The sequence below is a fragment of the Zosterops lateralis genome (assembly GCF_965231275.1).
Source record: "Zosterops lateralis genome assembly, chromosome: 18".
Lineage (NCBI taxonomy): Eukaryota > Metazoa > Chordata > Aves > Passeriformes > Zosteropidae > Zosterops > Zosterops lateralis.
The window spans coordinates 2,267,508-2,287,734 of NC_139778.1; the positions used below are offsets into that span (position 1 = coordinate 2,267,508).

General features: G+C 54.1%; 2 protein-coding genes across 10 annotated transcripts in view; one reads left to right on the top strand and one right to left on the bottom strand.

Moving 5' to 3' along the window:
* TMEM94 (transmembrane protein 94) overlaps nucleotides 1–11,656 on the top strand; it is a 50,806-nt gene extending 39,150 nt beyond the window's left edge. For both annotated transcript variants that reach the window (XM_083874667.1, XM_083874668.1), the window contains 12 exons: nucleotides 70–185; nucleotides 1,088–1,187; nucleotides 2,619–2,727; nucleotides 3,264–3,453; nucleotides 3,973–4,050; nucleotides 4,429–4,514; nucleotides 4,982–5,063; nucleotides 5,356–5,510; nucleotides 5,786–5,880; nucleotides 6,996–7,089; nucleotides 7,331–7,501; nucleotides 8,314–11,656. In XM_083874667.1, the coding sequence (XP_083730793.1) occupies nucleotides 70–185; nucleotides 1,088–1,187; nucleotides 2,619–2,727; nucleotides 3,264–3,453; nucleotides 3,973–4,050; nucleotides 4,429–4,514; nucleotides 4,982–5,063; nucleotides 5,356–5,510; nucleotides 5,786–5,880; nucleotides 6,996–7,089; nucleotides 7,331–7,501; nucleotides 8,314–8,386 (1,349 nt within the window). In that variant the 3' untranslated portion in view covers nucleotides 8,387–11,656. The remainder of the gene's footprint in view (nucleotides 1–69; nucleotides 186–1,087; nucleotides 1,188–2,618; nucleotides 2,728–3,263; nucleotides 3,454–3,972; nucleotides 4,051–4,428; nucleotides 4,515–4,981; nucleotides 5,064–5,355; nucleotides 5,511–5,785; nucleotides 5,881–6,995; nucleotides 7,090–7,330; nucleotides 7,502–8,313) is intronic.
* Nucleotides 11,657–12,737: 1,081 nt separating this feature from the next.
* The window catches only part of CASKIN2 (CASK interacting protein 2), a 53,078-nt gene continuing 45,588 nt past the window's right edge, over nucleotides 12,738–20,227 (bottom strand). For 6 of the 8 annotated variants that reach the window (XM_083874658.1, XM_083874659.1, XM_083874660.1 and 3 more), the window contains 11 exons: nucleotides 20,110–20,204; nucleotides 19,912–20,029; nucleotides 19,517–19,678; nucleotides 18,988–19,109; nucleotides 18,461–18,536; nucleotides 18,254–18,348; nucleotides 17,926–18,036; nucleotides 17,731–17,832; nucleotides 17,371–17,509; nucleotides 14,489–17,042; nucleotides 12,738–14,255 (listed from right to left, as the gene is read on the bottom strand). In XM_083874658.1, the coding sequence (XP_083730784.1) occupies nucleotides 14,159–14,255; nucleotides 14,489–17,042; nucleotides 17,371–17,509; nucleotides 17,731–17,832; nucleotides 17,926–18,036; nucleotides 18,254–18,348; nucleotides 18,461–18,536; nucleotides 18,988–19,109; nucleotides 19,517–19,678; nucleotides 19,912–20,029; nucleotides 20,110–20,204 (3,671 nt within the window). In that variant the 3' untranslated portion in view covers nucleotides 12,738–14,158. The remainder of the gene's footprint in view (nucleotides 14,256–14,488; nucleotides 17,043–17,370; nucleotides 17,510–17,730; nucleotides 17,833–17,925; nucleotides 18,037–18,253; nucleotides 18,349–18,460; nucleotides 18,537–18,987; nucleotides 19,110–19,516; nucleotides 19,679–19,911; nucleotides 20,030–20,109; nucleotides 20,205–20,227) is intronic. The other 2 variants (XM_083874665.1, XM_083874664.1) reach the window with 2 other exon arrangements.

Sequence of the window (20,227 nt, forward strand, 5' to 3'; positions counted from 1 at the left end):
ACATGAGTGGCACAGGGGTGGCAGAGGCAGGTTTGTGATTGTTGTTTATGCTGCTTCTCTCTACTCCAGTTTCTCGAGATGATGTGGAGGGGCTTCTGCTGATGGAAGAGGAAGGGCACTCGGATCTCATCAGCTTTCAGCCAACAGACAGTGATATCCCCAGCTTCCTGGAGGATTGTAACAGGGTGAGGGCCCTTTCCCTCTACACCTTCTACTGTTATAGTGGTCAGGAATGTCACCTCATTACTCCCAGAGGAAGTTCCTCTTTGAAGGAGATTGGTTTACATTGGGACCTCTGATTTCCCTCACCCTCTTCCAGCTTGGTATCTTAAGCCTGGGAAACTGGGGATTCTCTCAGTTTGCTGAACTTTTTGCTTTTTTTTGCTGAACAGCTCTTTGCTTTGGAGTTTAGGAATGGAGCTTACCAAACACAGGGTAATCTTGAGAGCTGCATCTCAGTTCCTCTGGGTCCCATGGGGTGGGCAGGGTGTAGAAACATCTCCACTTTCCATACAGACAGAAGAAACACTCTCTCTCCCAGCTGTGAGCCACAGACTTGTGCTGCCCAGTGGTCAGAGTGTGAGACAGCCCTTCCTGCTTCATAAAGACATGAATCAGCAGAGATTACAGACATGAATTCATAAACACATGATCAGCAGAGGTTACAGGAATATCAGAGATAGATTAAAAAAAAACTTTTAGGCCTGATTTTAGAAGGCAAGAACCCTTCTTGCCTTGCTGCAGGTTGATGTGGCTGCAATTGAAATAGATCCAGTTGCTGGAAGACAGCAGATGTGTCTGACTACATTCTCCACACAGGCAAAAAGTCCTTAGAAATCCCTGAGCACAGGTTTGTCACACTGACCTTACAAACCCTGAGGGCAAGCACAGGCAGCTTGGCAGGTCAGTGTAGAATTTCATCAGAAAACCTTTGACTGTGGCTTAGGAAAGCCAGTTCTATCTGCAGGAACAGGAATTTGTATCTGGTTCTAAAGTTGCATAATCCTAGGAATCATCATTCTCATTTCAGCAGTTCTCTCTGAAATAGCTCTCTCTCACACTCCCTGCTTCATCTGTCCTTTCTCAGGCCAAACTCCCCCGAGGGATCCACCAGGTGAGACCTCACCTGCAGAATATTGACAACGTGCCTTTGCTGGTGCCCCTGTTCACAGACTGCACACCAGAGAGTAAGTGGCATTTCCTACTGTCCCCAGCTCCTTAGTCTGGTTCATCCAAGTGTGGACATGGCTGAAAGGAAGGAGATACATTCCGGAAATCTAGAAGGACATATTGATATTAATTACCCTCTGTTGCTACCTGCGGGGAGCCAGGTGTTAACTGAATTTAAGTGCAGCTGTTGCCCAGCTGCTGAATTGGGCTGAGAACCACCACTCCTTTCAATTTGCATTCATAAGAGGCACAAAAGCAAACATCCAAAATGCTACTGCCTTTCATTAAATAAATGTTATCAGTGTACCAGGAGACTTTGATCTCTGCTTACAACTCTTATATAACTCGGAAATCACTTCCCAGAATTTTCCCCTGGCAGTTACTGTAAACACCTTCTGCTGCTTTGCAGCTTTTGATTGCAGGAAACAGAAAGGAAAAAATTCTCTCTCTCTCTCTCTCTCTCTCTCTCTCTCTCTCTCTCTGAGGTATTACTTAAATAAAGGGGCTGAGTGCACAACTGGCAAATACCTGCCAAGTCTCCAGCAAGTGTGGAGCATCATTATAATTTGCCATTTTAGTACCTCTGGTCACAGTTTCCAGCGTGTCAGTCACAGTCCAATCTGCCTTCACACTTCGTGCCCAAATTTCCTCTCTCTCTTTGACAGAAGTGACAGCTCTGCTTGACCCCAAACTGCTCACTGTGCTGTAGGTCTTTGTGCACCAGGCATTTAGTGAAGGTGTTTACAAGGGAATCTGCAGAGGGAAGGCTTGGGGTTTTTTTGCCTGGAGCATTCTAGAAAATTCATGTATACACAGAGCACTGTGCATGGAGCTACAGAACTAAAATCAAACAGCAGCTTTGACTTAAAAGCCCTGGGGATGTCAATAAACATATTGATAAAGGGTAGAGATGGTGGTGGGTGGGAGTGCAGGAACAGGGACTGGCTCTGAGTATGGCTAAGTGTGACACTGCTTTTGGAGTGGTTTGTTACATTCTTTCTCTTCCTTTAGACTTGGAACAACACTAGTGATGTGCTGCTGAGCAGAGTTTGAAACACTTTTTATTTTCAGTTTGAACTATTTAGGTTTATTTAATTTTCACTGTTTTCTAGCAAGACCATTTGATGTTGAAGCTGTTTTATTCACCCAGGCTATACCTTCAGCTCTGGTCTGAAAGAAGTGTGCTGGAGATGCACATCTCTGGGTCATAGTTCTGTGAACCACAGATCAGTTCCTGCAGTAACAGGTATACAGAGCACCTGGTCTGCAGTTAATTAACTATTTAATTGTGTGCTTTGACTGTGGACCTCAATGTAGACAAATGGTGAGTATCAGATGGGGCAGTTTTAAAGGATCTGTTTGTTATCCAGATTGGAAAGGGTGTGAAACACTGCATTTTTGTGTGCATAATGACACAACACACTATTGCTCCTTCTGTCCCTCTGCAGCCATGTGTGAGATGATCAAGATCATGCAGGAGTACGGGGAGGTGACCTGCTGTCTGGGAAGTTCTGCCAACCTTCGGAACAGTTGCCTCTTCCTGCAGAGTGATATCAGGTGGGGCAGGGTCTGTTCCTCCTCCAGCTGCCTTTGCCTTGATCGTAGCAAGTACCCAGCCATGGGTCACACCACACTGAATTGTGCAGGGAGGTGCTCACAATTTCTGTGTCCATTTTTAGCTGCATTTCCCTCCAAGAGGGAGATCTGGGGGGATTGGATGGGGATGTCTGTTTAAGCCCTTGAAACACAGAGGTATTTCCGTGTCTGAAAGGAAGATACTCTCTTGCATGCTGGACTGTTGTGCCCCAACTGCCATTACAGATGCTTCCCATTGGGTGAAAGAGTGGAAGTACCCCATGGGTCAGCCAATTTGTTGACCTTGTGCCACAAACCCAAATGTGTTCATTATTTCTTTGTGACTAACAAAGTCTGGGGAGATGGATCCTAATTTCATGTTACAGCTCAGGCTTCTCTACCTGAGCAGGGTATACAGATCATGATACAACACAGTGTGACTTTCCAAGCTGGACTGCAGTGAGAGTTTCCTTTCTGGGATGAGGCCTTTCACTAACACCCCTGTGTTGTCCTTGCAGTATAGCCCTGGACCCTCTCTACCCATCCCGCTGCTCCTGGGAGACCTTTGGCTATGCCACCAGCACCAACCTGAGCAATGGCTCTGAGGAGCTCACCCCACTGCAGCTCTCAGGGCAGCTCAACAGCCTGCCCTGCTCCATGTCCTTCCGCCAGGAGGAGAGCACCAGCATCATCAGGCTCATAGAGCAGGTGAGCCACACAATCCCCTCTCTGCAAGGAGCAGAGCCAGGAGCTCACATGAGCATTCTCCTTGAGGTGTCCACAATGCTGCCAGCAGGAGCTTTGCTTGTGTCTCCTGACCTTTGTCCAGGAAGCACAAGAGGGAAAATCTTCCTGCCTGGTCTTCCTGGTCCAAGGTCTAGGGAATGGTTTGGAAATGGTGCCTTGTGGCAACAGAACATGAATGTTGTTCATATGGATGAAGTATAATCTTGCAGAGATCCCTAGCCAGACAACAATGCAGTGTTAAGGAGAAGCATAACCCCAGAAAAGCCAGGAGTTTAAACAAACTTACCCCTTGGCTAAATCCTGCCTTTCCTTCAGAACCTCTCCATGTAGGCAAGAGACCTTCCCTTTTTGCTTTCAGTGTGTCCAGATCCTCTCCCTCCCACTTCCCCTGCAGGCCACATGTTTGTCCTTGCCTGCCATAACTGCTCTTGGCTGGCAGCTGTTCCCAGCAGGGCTCTCAGGGCTTGTGCTTCCTTCCAGGCCAGGCATGCGACGTATGGGATCCGCAAGTGTTTCCTCTTCCTGCTGCAGTGCCAGCTGACCTTGGTTGTCATTCAGGTGAGTCCTGGCCTGGCTTGGGACAGCATTTAGCTCAGAGGACAGGAGGGCTCACATGGATATGGGTGGCTGCAGTGGGGCAGCCTCAAGAGAGGAATGTGGCCTTCAGTCAGGTTTACGCAGTGTGTTTGGGGAAGTTACAGGTGGAGATTTTGTGCTGCTCCTTCTCCCTGATCCTCATACATTTACTTTCAAACCCTTTTTCCCTGGAGAAAAGGATCCCCTGCAGCTCCTGCCACAGGAACATATGGAGGGGCTGTGCAGTGGCAGCCCAGTTACCAGCTCATCCCAGTGTTTTGGGGGAAGACAGCAGCATTTTCGGTAACAAGTCTGTCCTAGCACTGCTCATACTCTTCACTCTGGGTTGTTTCTGTCCAGTTCCTCTCCTGCCTGGTGCAGCTGCCCCCCATCCTCAGTACCACAGACATCGTGTGGCTCTCCTGTTTCTGCTACCCACTGCTCAGGTGAGTCTGTCAGGGTGGGATCTCCTCCCACCCCCCACAGGATGCACAGACCACTCCCTCAGCCTCACTGTGTCCGTGCTAAAAGAAAGCTGAATTCACTCACAGCATGCTAAGAAGGCTGCAAGGACTATTCCAAGCAACTGCTTTGACAAAGTGCTTGGAAACAGTGACAGGAGCATTTGTGTGCTGTTGTGTTAACCCCTGCTTTGTGTGATGGAAAGTCTGGGGTGTCAGGTGGAGGCCAAGGTACCACAGGTGTTTGTTTTTTTCTCACTCATACATTTGGAGGTCACTTCTCTCTCTCTCTCTGCACCTGCCATGAATAACACCTTTTATGGCATTTGTAAAAATAAGTGCCAATGCTTCGAGCAGTCTGAGTAGGTTATTTGGGTTCAAATGTTAGATAAAAGCACAATAGCTCTAGTGCCTGAACACATTACTGAGACACTTAACTTACCTTTCTCCAGTATCTCGCTCCTGGGCAAGCCTCCCCACAGCTCCATCATGACCATGGCAACAGGAAAAAACTTGACTTCCATTCCCAAGAAGGTAGGTGGCCCCTCAGTTTAAATTGTCCACACATTTTTCTCTTCATTTTGTCCCTGTGTTGATGCATAGCTGAGGCCCTGTGCCTTCCTAGCTCGCTCAGTAAATTGATCCATGGCATGAACCAGGGAGGGAATCCCCTGTTCCAGCATGCCCAGAGGGCAGATCCTCAGTGCAGCATCTCATCTGTCCTACAGCTTGTCTTTTGCAGCCAGTGATTCTCTAGTGGTCCATGGGGAGGAGGTTGTAGTAATGATATGCCCATCTCATCCTCCTTCCTTTCCCTTATTCACAGACTCAGCACTACTTCCTGCTCTGCTTCCTGCTGAAATTCAGCCTGACCATTTGCTCCTGCCTCATCTGCTTCGGGTTCACCCTGCATGAATCCTGCAGAGGGGTGAACACCACCAGCCTCAACCTCACAGCCTGCTCCTCCATCATGCTGCACAGGTGAGAAACTGGACCTGGCACACACATCCCTACTGCTCCTGCCCTTTTCGAGGAGGACTGATTCCATTCCTCTAACAAGCTTCAGCCTCTTCCATGACCCACCAGGGCTGTAGCCTTGACAGCTACATCATTGCCCACGGTCACCTCCTGGTGCCAGGACAGCCTGAGCTCACACACAGCTCCCTCAGCTGTTAGAGGAGGACATGGCCCTGGTGGGAACAGCTCAGACAGTTAAGTGCCCACTGTTGATTTTCCTGTGTCCTCTCATTCACCAGCAATGCTTATGGTACTCCTGACTGGTTTGGGACATTTTCCAATGCTCTCCTGGTAGCCCAGAAGCTCACAGCTGGCCTGATTGTTTTACACACAGGTAAGTCCCTGTTCCCAGAACCCCATTCCCTGCTCTGGGGGAAAACTTGAATCCTCTGTCTTTTTCTCTGCCCACTATGCCAGAGCACAAACTCCCTGACAGAAGCAGACACTGCAGTGGCTTCACAGCACAGGCACAAATCCCCCTGTCTCATTAAACATTACCCCGGCAGATTAAAGACAACACCTTCAGAACTGATTCTGCTTCCTACCAGCCTGGTCAAGTGCTGGTTCTGTCCAGTCACACCAGAAGAGCCAAATCCCTTTTGCCTTCTTGAAAGTTAGTAGCAGCACCTGTAGCAGCTCTCAAAAAATATCCCCTTCTTCAAAAGCATTTATATCCCTTCTGCTATTCTGTGAAGTATCCAGTTGCCTTCCCACAAAAGGCACTGATGCAGCTATGACTGTTTGAGAGATGGAAGCCTTAAACCCTCTGGAGGAGTGTGAAGCCAGCTCCTGGCTGACCCTCATCACCTGCACCCATTGCCTGGCCAAGTCCAGCTGCTCCCTGACAATGCTGAAGGGTCTCAGCTCCCTGTCCCTTATGTCCCATGGTGCTGGGCAGAGCTCTGTGTGTTGAGATGTCCAGGTGTCCAGTCCAACAGAAATGATCCTGATTTGATCACCTGCTTTGGAAACAGTGGGTTTCAGTACTTATGTCCCTCAGACCACTGAGGCAAGGCAGGGGTGCTTTGCCTGGGAGCTGTTTGGAAGAGCCCAAGTGAAAGCTGAGCAAATTTTTGGTCCTGTACAGACAGCCCTGGGTCTCTGGCTAAATCTCTCTGGGCTGGAACTTTCCTCTGTTGCAGCCCTGGAACAAGGGCACATCCACCCCTGTCCCACTCCCCAGACCTGGGCCTTTGCCTGCTCTGTTTTAGCTCCCAGGCTGTGAACCAACCTCACAGTGAATAATTGTGTGCACTACAACCACTGCACTGCCCCCACCTGCATTCCAGGGACTTGGAATTGCTGTGAGGAGCCTGGTCTGAAAAAGCCTTGAATCATAGGTTGGTTCCAGGGACGTGAACCCCTTATCTCTTAGGAGTAACAGGTGTTGATGTACCTTGTGAAGTGCTGTTGTGTGTGTGATGCTAAATAATCCCCTTTTCCTTGCAGTGTTCATATCCATCACCCACGTCCATCGCACCAAGCCCCTGTGGAAGAAGAGCCCCCTCTCCAACCGCTGGTGGACACTCACTGTGGCTGTTGTGTGAGTACCCCCAGGCCCTGGGCAGGTGTTCCAGGATGCTGGAGCCAGGAGGGCCCAGGCCCACCCCAGCACCAGTTTGCTGGTGCTGAGGAGAATCAAGTACATGGCAATTGATCTTCACTGCTGAACTGGTGAAGGGTCTCTGTTGTGAGCGTTTCATTTGGGCTTGAATCCTGATCTGCATGTCCTGGGAAGCTTTGTCAGGTCTGCTGAGATTTGCTGTGTCTGTTTTTAATCTTAGAGTGCTGGGGCAAGTGGCACAGACTGTGCTGGACCTGAAACTCTGGGAAAACCTCAACTCTTCTTTGACCTTTAGCCATGTCTCCATCTCTCCAGTCTCATGGCTCCTGGGTTTTCTTTCCTTGGTCCTTGTGGTTATCATCAATGAGATTGTCAAGCTGCATGAAATCAGGTATGAGGGTTGTAGGGAGGATGGGGAGAAAGGGCTGAAGCCTTCCTCCACCCTGGCCTTGAGCTGCAAAAACTAATGATGCCCAGGGAACAGGGTGGGGAACAAAAAGGAAAAGCTGATTACATTGTGTAAATCACCTGGCTATTGTGTGCAGGCCCACGTCCCACCTCCCAGGGAGGAAGTGCAGGAGAGGAAGGAGGGTCAGAGAAGGGCAGTGGCAGTGATTGGGAGCAGGAAGGGAGAACAAATCTCAAACCAAAGGGAGGGAGACAGCCAAGGTCTATGCAACACCAGTCTGGAACTGGGGAGGGCTGTTCCCTCTATCTTGTCCCATGAGGACAGAGGCGTTGAATCACAGCAGAGGAAATGTGCCTGCACACAGAGCCTGGACTGTGGGACAGGTTTTCACAGGAAGTGGCTGAAGCCAAGAATGAGTAGAGGCAAAGTGACTGGCTGTTCTTCCCAGCACAGGGAGCAGCCGGAGCTGGGAGTCAATGTTAATGAACATTGTCAGGAAATGGGCTGGGGAGGCAAAGCAGTGGGGATTACAGGGAGCCCTGGTGGGGATAGACACCATCTCAGTTCCTGCAGAGAGTTTCTGGACATTTCTGTACTGTGTCTGTTGTCCCTGGAGATGGGATTTGGCTGGATGGAGTAGGACTGAGACCATGGGTTGCTTTCTAGGTTTGATTCTCCTCCCAGACTACCACAGTGCCCAGGCCAGGGATTTCCCTTCTTAGGGCTCAGAAATGGCAGTGGGCACTCTTACCTTTCAACCCCTCTATAAACTGACTCTCTTTCTTCTTCTCCAGAGTCCGTGTCCGTTACCAAAAGAGGCAGAAGTTGCAGTTTGAAACCAAGTTGGGGATGAATTCGCCATTTTAAAAGCACCCAGCTCAAGTTCCCTGGAGCCAGAGCCAAACAGCCACTGAGAGAGTGGCTGCACCAAAGGCTCAGGGAGTTTTCTGTCACACATGCAAACCAGACAGTCTCCTGGCAAAACTACATCTGCACCTTCCTGGGGCCCCAGGCAGGGATCCCCCCATAGGTATGCAGCCCCTTCCCAGCCTGCCAAGTACCCTCACAGGAACCTGTAAGCTCTGGTGCCTGTTCAGGCTGCTCTTCCTTTATTTATTTATTACTAGAGGCATTTGTTAGTATCATGGTGATGCTAAAATGAAGCGGCTCCTTTCCTCTTTGTGAGCAGATGGGTTTCCTGGGCCTGGCAGGAGAATCTGGGACCAGTCGGGCTGCTGAAGCAGGAGATCTCTATTGAAACCTGTTTTGGTTTTCCATCTCTGCCTGCTCTCCGTGTGTGCATGCCTGTGCATGCCCTCCCCGCCTCCCTGCCCTGTGTCCCGGGGCAAAGGAGCCATCCCTCTTGCAGTCCCAAGAGTGCTGGGAGCTCACGTTCCCGAGGGGACAGTGGGAGAGGTCTCTGGACAGCCGGGCTGGGCCAGCCCTGCCCTCTAGTGTCACTGTCACTGCCATGTGCTGGCTGTGTCAGAAGAGGGATGAGACAGGGCTTTGGGAAAAGCTGCCTGTGATCCTCTGGTCTGGTGCAGAGGAAGGGCAGCTCTGCCTGCCTGCAGGGAGCCAGCATGGCTCAGCTTCCTGCAGCCCTGTTCAACCAGCTTTTATCTTCTTTAACAACCCCCAGAGAGGTTTTATAGCTGTTCTTCTGTTTGTGATCTGAACTGCTGTTCTGCTTCAGTAATGTGCCTGCTTGAGAAAACCACAGCTCGAGATAAAGCCTGAGCCCTGACTATCCCACCCTAGAGGAAGGGGATGTCTTTCCAGGCAGGATATCTGCAACTTGCAGTTGTGACTAATACAGAGCTGGCAAATGGCTCCTTTCCCAATCCCAGGATTGTGTTGCATCCAGTTCTTGCTCCCCGAGGCACAGGGAACCCCCCTCAATCATGTCTGTCTGTGATAGTGCTGGGCAGTCTCTCCTCTCTGTGCTAATGCCTTCACACAGAACCACAGAATGGTTTGGGTTGGAAAGGGCCTTAAAGCTTATCTTGTTCACCTCCTGCCACAGGCACTCTGCCTTCATCTGTCCCAGGGTGCTCCAAGTCCTGTCCAACCTGACCTTTAACAGTTCCAGAGATGAGGCAGCCACAACCTCCCTGGCAACATCTGCTCAGTTTCTGGAGGTCTCTTTGTTTGCCTTGGGGGGACCCTCCCTGAGGGCTGCAGCAAACCATGATCTGCCCCAGTGCAACACACAAACTCCTGAGCTCTGACCAGACCCCACCTGTACTGGGAGCACTGGTCCCATTGTGGGCTGACAGCCAAGAGCCACACAGGAGCACACAGGCTTAGCTGCCAGAATATTTGCAGCTCATGGAGATGTTGAGTCTAGTTCTAAACACTGACTAAAGCTGGTAAATCCTGGCCCTGGTTTTGGTCCCAACATTAACACTACAGTATTTGTCTGTTAGTTCCTCTTTGGTACCAGAGATTAACAAGTGGCAGCTGGTGCCTCCTGGGCAGGCAGGGAGCTGGCTGGAACCCCCAAGCTCTGCCCTGCTGCTCCACCTTGTCTTCCTCACTTTTCAGCATAACCAGAGAGCACAGACACGGCTGAGTGTCTCTAAGCAATACCCCCACCCTGCTGTGGGGCTGGTAGAGGAGCAGAGCTGGGTACAGCCAACCCTTGAGCTCTGGGGACACACTGAGGATGCTGGAGAGGGGCAGCTGGGGGTGTTCCAAGCCCTGGACTCAGTTCCTGCAGCTGGGGGGTGAATGTGGAAATCCCAGGCTGGCAGGACTCATGGGATAGGGAGCCAGCAGCTCCCTGGGGAAGCACAGGGCTCTTCCCCTGCACCACAGCAGTGTCTGCCCACTTTGCCAGCCAGGCTGGACTGTGCCCTCACTCCCCTGCCACCTGCAGGGCTCAGGGAGAACAAGCTGCACCTTTCTCAGCCTCAATTCACTAAATGCCAGCTCCAGATCTGTGACACTTGGCCACTGAGGAATCAGCTTTCCTTACTGATGCTGGGGTTGCGTCACAAGTGGGATGTCATCTCCTCTGTGGCAGAGCTGAGCTGGAGTCAGAGGCAGCACAGAGCTGCCAACTGCTGCCCCAGCTTTCCCCCCACCCAGACCTCAGCTCTTGCCCTGTGCCATGAACTGTCGTAGGTGTGAAAAGGCAGCAGATTCCAGGGCTTCCTGCTGGCCACACCTTCTGGAGGTGGCACCTTCAAGGTTTCCTCCTCCGTGTGATCACAAATGTTTATTTTCCTGCATCCTCCTTCCCCAGCTAGACTTGGAGGGAGCTAAAGTGTATGAATGGAGCCTTTAGGATGGTCATGCCGGTGCCACCCTTCCCTCAGGCCATTGAAGTGTCTAAGGGTCAGAGTGCATGGCTTCAGAAGGAAATTTCCTACATCAAGATGTTTTTAAATGCTGTATATTTTATATTAAATTTTTTGGGATGTATGTAAAAATATTTCATTTGTATTAAAGCTTGTAAATTGTATAAAAAAGAAAAAAAAAAAAAAAAAAAGAAACAGACCCACAAGCATCCAGTATATGAATGGCAATAAATGATTGTCTTGGATAACACACACAGGAGTTGGGAACGAGTCTGCACCCAGCAAAGGAAGGAGATAAAATTGTCTGTGGCTGCTGGGGTCACAAGGTGTGATTTTCCTGTTGTAGGGACAGAGTCTGAGAGCTTGATGCTCCTGGGATCCAGTTCTGGCCTTTTTCCCATTTTCTGCTCAGCTTTGGGTAAATTTGTCCATCTCTGAGAGCCTCTTCCTCACAGAGTGAGTTTGCTTACCTGGTGGTTTCCTGGATCCCAGGAACTGCACAGTCGAGGGTGGTGGGACAGTCTGAATCCCTCTGGATGGGTGAAAGGTCAGGGGGAACTGGGGGAGGCACTGGGAGCACTGGAGACAAGCAGTGGTGGGATAAGGAGGCCTGGGCTGCTTGTCCTGAGCAAAGCAGGCACTGGGGTGGCAGTGGCCACACTGAGCAGGCTGGAGGAGGAAGGAATGCTCTGCCTGGCACATGGGGACAGTGGAGGTGTCACAAGGGCAGAGCTGGGCACTGGGACACCAGCACTGTCACCACATTGCTGCCATCGTGGTGAGACTCACACTGAACATTAACCTCACAGGAGGTGACTGGGACTCAGCAGGGGGGATTATCTGAGGAACTCTGGAGCATTCAAGGGATGGGATAAAGCTGATCCTCGATGGACTTCAAGCAGTAGGAGACAAGCTTGTGCCATTTGACACAAACGACACGACTAGGGAAAACTATCAAAAGGGTAAAATATGCCCCACTATTTAATAGAATTTAGTCTTAATGGATGTTAGTGGAAAACAAAACACATGATTAACACAAACAGAGCAGATGGTTTAAAATCTGTTGTCAGTCTGGTGATTACACGGGCTATTTTTTCCCCTCACTGTCTCGCTGCACAGAGCAGGTGCAGCTGGGGTCAGTCAGTCCCAGTTGCAGTGTACATAACTTACACACCATACAGTAGCTTCAAAATAGAGATCTAGAGCTCAAAAAATAGGCATTCTTCTGCAAAATCAAATGTTTAGTTCCCTTATTGACAATGAGAGCAGCGTTGTGCTGCCCTCAGGTGGCTCAGACAGCGGCAGCTCCACCCCAGTGTCCTCTTATCCCTGACCCAAGACTTGCAGTTCTGGTTAGTAAATATATAGAATAAATCACATTTAAAATATATACATTGGCCTTTAAAAAAAACACATTTACAGTTTATCAACATCGGGAAAAAAAAAATTACTGGGCTTGTCCCAGGTTGACTTGTGAGAGTAAAAATCAGTTTTAAAAGGTTTCTGTGAACCTCTTTATAAAGTGCCACTGGTTGTAGCAATTTGCAAACATCATGTCCATGATGTGGCACAGACACAGGCAGTGGATACACTCAGTGGGGACAGAAATCAGAGCCAAGGTAGTGCCTTACCCGCGTCACACTGACCTCAAGTCTCAGACAATGATGGGATTTTAGGTTTTTTCCGGGCTTTTTGTCTTTGCTTTTCAGCCCAGAAACCAGGCTTGGCACCTCTTGCCTGGCCAGCCCACGGCATAGCTGCCCTCAGGAGCAGAGACCCTCAGGAATGTTCAGGTGGGCTTTGCTCCCCTTCCCATGCAACAGCACAAGGGGCTGCAAATGGTCCAATCCAGCTGCAAACTCCCAACAGGATTGGGACACAACTGCCTTCTCAACCACCTTCTCCCTCTCCAATTTGGTTTTGCATCGGTGATTTATTTTTTTTTTCCCCAAAAAGGAAATACGTGGAATTTTCTTTCCCTTTGTTTGGAATTTTTGTAGCAAATGGCACTTCAGCACAATCTTCGGTTCCCTTCTGGTGCTCTGATGCTTTCATTTGCTTGGCATGCCGAGCGCCAGCCAAGTTCGGGGCTCTTGGACATATTTAGCCATGCGCTACTGAGCAGATCCTGCGAGAGAAATCTGTCTGGGAGCGATGCAGCCGCTCCTCCCGCCTGGATGCAGAGAGCTCCCGCTGCCGCTCCCGGCTGTGGCCGCATCCAGCGCGGGGAGCTCCCGAGCAGAATTCCCCGGTGCATCCGGGGTCAGCTCCCCCGCCGGGCTGCAGAGCCGCGGGGAAGGATCACGTCCCAAACGCTGCTACTGTTGAACAATGCTCAAGGCGGGGTTTGTGCCAGCAGCGCCCCGCAGGGAGGGGCACTGGGAAAAGGGACTGTTTTCTCCCAAAAAAAAAAAAAAAAAAAAAAAAGGGATAAAGGAGGGGATAAAAAAAAAATTAAAAGCACTAATCATGCTGCTGCTGCACTCTGTAAGGAGCAGGGTAGGGGCTTGCCTAGGCACCGTGTTGGCAGAGGGCAAGACTCCATTGAGCAGCAGGATCCAGACGGACTGGCCCAAATTCCCAGGTTTTTGGCACTGCCATCACCATCCTCATCACTCTGGGAAGGGGCAGGAAAGCTCCCATGTCCGGCAAGGCTGGGGCAGAGCACCCACTGCTCTGCCAGCCCCCTCTGGAGGGTCTGTGGGTCCCACTGGAGGGATTTGGATCCACTCGGATTTCACGGTGCCTGACGCTGACGCGTTTGGAAAAGCAGCAAATAAAGCAGAAAGGTTCCTTCTCGCTTTGCCAGCTGCCAAATTGCGACAAGCCCTGTCTTCTTTTAGTGCTGTCAGGCCTGGCCAGGGCTGAGGCTGCACACTGAATCGCCAGCTCGGTGGCGGTGGCGGCTGCCCGGGGAGGTCTCTCCCGTGACACATTGTTGGCAGGGGATAAATAATAAGAGGCAGGACTCGACAATGCAGTGGGAAAAGAGAAAGGTCCCTTGTGGAGGCTCCTCAGCTCTGTGCAAGGGAGCAAGGGCTTCTCTGTGGCCTGCAGGACTGCATGTGCAGCCCCTCTGGGCTCTCCTCCTGCAGCCAGTCTGGTGGGAAAGGCCTGACCCCCTCGGAAACCAGCCCAAGGCCGCGCTGTCATGTGTGACACAGAGCCAGGGCCGGCAAGGAGGGCAGCTTTGTTCCCAGCCACAGTGCAAAGTGTGGGGAGGGAGGCGGCTGGAGAGACCTGCAGGCACTGCTGGTTCCAGATCTGCTCTTCCCCCATCAAGAGGGGCACTGGTGGAGCAGCCGGAGGCGGGGAGGGGAAGGAGGGAGCGAGCTCAGTCCAGCATCGCATCCAGCTGGTCGGCCAGGTCGTCAAACATGTTGCTGATGTCTTCCAAGATGTTCTTGGCCGAGTGCATGGTCCCAGGGTGGCTGGGGAGGAAAGGGAGAGAGTCAAAGCACTGCTCAAAGACTGCATCTACTGATGGGGAAGGTTTAGCCAGGCTGGGTCTGACCCAGCAGCAGGAGCTCAGTGCTGAGCTGGGCTTGAGCATGTGTGACCCATGTGGTGCAGGCATGACGTGCCCACGCACAGCCCTTCCCCTGCCCTCCCTGGAACCTTCCCAACCCCACCTCGAGGGGCTTGGCCCCAGCATTTCCCTCACCTCTCTGCCTCCTCCACTGTGATCTTCTTCTCAGCTGCCTGCAGTGTGGCAGTCAGGCTGGAGTTGGTTTGCTCCAGCCGCTGCTGGGCCAGCGTGGCCCCGGGGGCAGCTGCCAAAGGCTTTGCTGATACCTTGCTGCCCGTTTCCAGTGTCAGAGAGCCGGGACTGGGCAGGGACCCAATCACATCTGGCACTGCCTCAGTGGCTGCCCAGGGAGCAACAGTGTGGCGGGAGGGCTGCAGGACCTGCTGGTAGATGGTCTTGGGTCCAGAGAAGACGAGCTTGGTGGATGCCACGGAGGTGTGCTTGGCAGGGACATCTGCAAAGGAAGGGATGGTAGGTGGTGGCACCTCCCACACCAACATGGGAGGGAGCCCCACCACCACCTTAGAGACAACTCCACAAGCCCCTGTACCTGCAGTGGGTGTCCTCACTACAGCCGTGCCGACCAGCTCTGTGGGGCTGGGGGCTTTGCTGGGGCTTGGGGCCTTCTTCATCCCTTTTTCCAGCGATAAGATGCTTTTCTCTATCTCGGCAATCCTGAACTCCACGCTGTCATCGTCAAAAGCATCCCCGGGCAGCGCGGGCCGCGGAGCCGGTGCTGGGGGCCCCGCGATGCTCACGGCCTGGGCCTGGGCAAACTGGGCCGTGGGGCCACCCTGCTCCGCCTGCCCCGCCGCGCTGAACGCCTTCAGCACCGCCTGCAGCGGCTCCCGCTCCCGGAACCGCGGCCGGCGCTTCACAGTGTCGGACTCGGTGAGGTTGAACTCCAGCACGGGCGGCTCCTTGGTCACAGCGGGGGCTGCCGGCTCCTTTCCAGTGGAGGCCTGGGGCTCTGCCGGCTGGGAACCAGGCTCCGTGTCCGGCATGGCTGTGTCAGCCTTGGAATGCCCGCTGGGCTTTGGCCGCTGTTTGATGGTTAAATTGCCTTCTTCTGCAAAGGGGATGCACTCGCTGGAGCTGTTCTGGGACGATGAAGAGGAGACCCCTGGCTTGGCCTCCTCCTCTGTGTCTGAGCAGGCATCGTCCTGCTCACCCCGTGCAGCCACCTCTGTCATAGGAGCGCTGGGCTCACTCACTGTCCGTCTCCGTGGCTTGCTGCTCTCAAAGGGGTCCCTGCTGCCATTGGGAACTGTGGCACGGCTGGTGTCAACGCCATCGGTCAACCCCTCACCCACATCTGCCCGGGGCAGACAATCCTGAGTCAGGTGCAGGGGTTTTGGGGCCAGGAGGGGCTTGGATGGACTGACACCTGGTGTTCCCTCCAGCGCAGCCGCCAGGCTCTTCACTGTCCTGCCACGGCTCCCATCACTGGGGGTGGCACCTGCATCGCCCACGTCCTGAGGGGCTGTGGGGCGCTGCTCGGGGCTGGGGGGCCGCTCACCGTCCGCCTCGGCAGCGAGGGCACTGGACACGGAGCTGAGGCGCTTGGGGGGCGGCGGCGGGGGCCCCTTGCGCTTGGCCCGGATGGCGAAGGACTGGCTGCGGGTGACCTTGGCGTCCCCCTGCAGACAGGCCCGGGGCATCTGGCTGCGGCCCGGCCGCCGCGTCAGCGTGGCGTAGGAGCCCAGGGTGCTGCTGGGGGCCCCCTCCTCCTCCTCCTCGTGCTCCCCGTCTGACAGCGCGTAGCGGTTCAGGCTGTGCGAGCGCTTCTTGTGTTTCAGCCCCTCGCCCCCGTTGTGCTGCTCCCCGGCCGTGGGGGCTGTGCTGGGGGGCTCCGTGGGGCCACACTGGCTGTGCAGGTAGGAGAAGCCTTTTTGGGCTGATGTCTGCAGGCTGCTCTTCTGTCCGGGGGAGATGGAGGGGTATGGGTGTGCCAGGGCCTTGGGCTGCTCTGCTCCCAGGACAGATGGGGCCGTTGGGGATTTCAGGGAGACATGTGGGTACATGAAGACATAGGGGGCTGTTCCCTTGCTGGGAGTCTGGGGAGGAGTACAGGGAGTTACTGCAGGAGTCCCGGCTCCTTTCTGAGGCACGGGCCGGGCGTACTGGTCTGTGCCTTCGGGCAGGTTCCTCTCCTTGAGAGGGCTGCCCCCGCTGCCGTTGGCAAAGCCGTTCAGCCCCTCGGGGGACACAAGCTTCCCAAAGGGCTCCGGGCTGGGCCGGCCTGGCAGGCTGGCTGGGCTCTCCTTGCTGCGGGGTGGTGCACAGGACTGCCCACTGCTGCTGCTGCTCTCGCCGCTGCCCAGGCTCTCCTGAGAGGGGCTGGAGAGGCGCCGGGACAGCACATTGTCCTGCGAGTGCCCCGAGCCCCGCGACCGTACCCCGATGCTCTCCTGGCTCCGGGACATTCCCTGGCTGCTCTTGATGCCGAGTGTGTCGTGGCAGCTGTTGGACATGGCTGTCTGGAGTTCATAGCTGAGCTCACTGTCCTGGAAGGTTGTCATTTTGGGCGTGTGTGGGGACTGGCACTCCCCGTTCTCCAGCGATTCAATGGTGACAATGTCCAGGGAACCGGGGACTTTGCGTCTTGCCAGAGTTGCTTCTGCTTGGTTGAGGCTTTTGCGGAGGTCTCTGAGCTTCTTGACAGCCAACATGATCTTCTTCTGGTGGCCTGCAGGAAGGAAAGGGACACTGGGTCAGCTCCAGCCCCCATGGACTGTTTCTAGGCCAAGGAGAGTAGCAGTTATGTCACACACCAGAGCAAAGGCCTCGGGGTTATCTAAACTCTGCCTATGGGAGGAGACAAACTACTGTTGGCATCTACCTAGCTGGGCCCAGCTCCAGCTGGCCAAGGATAGTTCCTAGGGGACTGCCAGGAAGTCCCTTTCCAGGTGCTCAGGACATGCCTGCACCTCCCAGCCTGAGGGAGAATGGGGTGTGGGGACCTGGGTGGGAAACTTGGCTGCCCTGGGCCACCACAGCAGGCAGGAGAGACTCACCCAGCTTGTTGATGCCAATCTCTTGCAGATCCTCCCATGTCAGGTCTGTCACGATGGTGATGGAATCGTAGCCATTGTTCACCAGCTTTTTGTGGTACTGGGGCAACCCAATGGCACTGAGCCAGTCCATCAAGTCAGCCTGGAAAGAGCATGGAGCCACTGCCATGAGCATTGAGGAATGGACAGCACCTTCAGCATCCCCTTCCTGCCCAGGAGACTGTTCTTAGAGTGTCTCTTGACTGCTTTAATCCACTCAAAGCTATTCACTTACAGAACCCATCCTGTCCTATCCTGGGGTCAGAGAGCTCTCAGAAAGACCTGAAGAAAGGGGTGACCAAATGCTCAGTGCCAGGGACTCACCGGGATGTAGTTGGGCAGCCACTCAGCAATGCTGAGCTGCCCAATTTCCGTGGAGATCTTCTTCCTGTGGCCTGGTTTGGTCACGCCAATGGCTGTCAGATCCTAAGGGGAGCAGAGTGGGGCCGTGGTCAGCAGTGGCTCAGGGCATTGTGTCCCCACTGCTGGCAGCTCTGGGAGGGGAGGGACCTGCCTCACCTCCGGGGTCATGCGGCTGATGGTGGGGACATCATATCCAGCGTTGAGGAAGTTGACAGTGTACGACTCCAGCTGGAACTCACGCAGCCAGTTGTAAATGGCTTCTGCATCCTAGGGAGGGGACAGGACACAGAACAGCCCATGATGGTGGCTGCAGGGGCTGGAAGAACCTGACTGCTTCAGGCAAGATGACAGAATCTCCTTGGGCAAGACCCACTTGTGTCCTGAAGACCTAGGTCCCTGTGTCCCTGGTACAGTGAGAGCTGGGCTGAGTGCCCCAAACATGGCCCTCTCACCCAGCACACCATTCCCCAGTTGTTCCAGTTACCTTCCCCTCGAGGAGCTGCTCAGGACGCAAGAACTGGTGGGAGAAGACCCTGTCTCCAGGGGGGCAGCTGCCTGGGGTCTGGAGGCCCTGTGGCCCTGGCAGAAAGTAGAGAGGAGAAGTGTCACAGGGGCACTTGAACAGTGAACAGGCCCAAGGGCTGCAGGGACAGTTCTCTCCAAGGCCCCAAGGAGCTGGGACAGCCCTCACCTGCTGGGGAGGTCCCATTGTGTGGCTCTGATCCCAAAAGGTGTTGCTGGAGGTTGTCACCGGTGGAAGGCAGAGGCTGAGGGAGAGGAGGAGTGAGTGGAGGAAGGACCCAGCTCTGGAGAACAGCTTTGTCACATCCTCAGGAGCAGAGTGGGGGTCCCCATGCTGGGCTGCTGGTCACAGCTTCACCCAGCAACATGCTGACCCCCAGCAAGAGATCTGAGCAGGATTTCGCTCAGGGCCTTTTATTATCCTCTCAGGTGACACAGCACATGAAGGAGATGCTTTGTGATGCCAACCACAGCCTCCAGCTCCACCCACAAAGGCCAGCTGTGCTTTGGGGAACAACTGGGATCTCCCCAGGAGCATCTCCCTGCTGAGTCCTGGCAGCAAGTAAGTGTTTGGTGTAGGATACTCAACTCCAGCAGCCTCCTTTGCTGGGGTGGGGCATGGAAGGGGATGAGGCTCCATCTCCAGCCTGAGCCAGCACAGGGAAGCAGCACAGGGGAGCAGGGGTTGGTGCCTACCCTGGCATTTTCAATGAGGATGCTGGTGCTCTGCCCATTGGTGCCCTCGGTGCTCTGGCCGCTGCCGGCGCTGCGGATGCTGCCGATGCTGCCCTCGCTGCCCACGCTGTTCCTGTCCCCTGCTGTGTGGGGCAAGGAGGGAGCCTGTCAGGAGCTCCCCAGGGTGGGGGGTGACACAGGGTACAGAGGTCCCCTGCAAGGACCTGTGTGCCAACACACTGATGCCACAGATCTCCCACAAGATCCCTCTAGTGACAGACAATGTATCAGTTCCCCCCCGCCTCCCAGCATGCACAACACAGACAGGGTGACCTGGGCTGGCAAGGGACACACAGAGGGCTGAGACACAGGGAGAGAAGAGGCTGCTCTAAGGGCTTCCCAAAACTCCCTTTTCCTGCATCTGCTCCATCTCATCTGGCTACTTCCCTATGGAGAGGTGGAAGGACAGTCTCCCCCTGTCCTTCCCCAGGCAGGGCTGGGAACAGGGGAAGGTCCCCAGCCCCTCTCCCTCCCCAGATGCTCCCCTGACCTGAGCTGTCAGGGCCTGGGGCCGTCCGGGTTAGGGTGAGGTGACCAAAGGCCGCTGGGCCGCTCGGGGCTGCCGGGTGTGGACACTCGTCAGGGAGGTGCTGCAGCCCCCCAGGGGGACCCTGGCGCTGCTGTGTGGGTGCCACACGGGGGACAACCATGCCTGCATTCAAAGACAAAACACGTGTGGTCAGAGCTCGTGCAGGAGGCAGGTATGGGGGGGGAGAGCTGAGCCACAACCCTCAAAGTGGTATCCCAACCATGGTGACATCCCCTTAGTCCTTCTCCTCCCCTCTAGCTAGCCAGGGCTGCAGGGCCTGACCGACAGAGGTGCTGGGAAGGCTGGGAAGGTTTCACACAGAGGACTGTCCCTGCATGTCCAGGATGGCCACTGACCTGTCCTCTTGCTGATGACTTCAGCAATGGAGGGGGGGAAGTACCCGACCCGGTCGGTGCCTTTCTGAGCATCGTGGATGTGCCCCTTCCATCGGCCATCTGGATGCTGCTCCAGGACCTGCCATGGGACAAGAGGGATGGGGCTGGTACCCAGGGCCATGGTGGGGCAGAGGGATGGGGAGCAGAGAGCAGCCTCACCGTGATGACATCTCCTGCTCGGACGTTGAGAGCAGTTGGGTCATGGAGGTTCCAAAAATCCTTCAAAGCTCGGACCTTCAAGATTCCTGATGCCTCTGAAGGCAAGGGACAGAGGAAG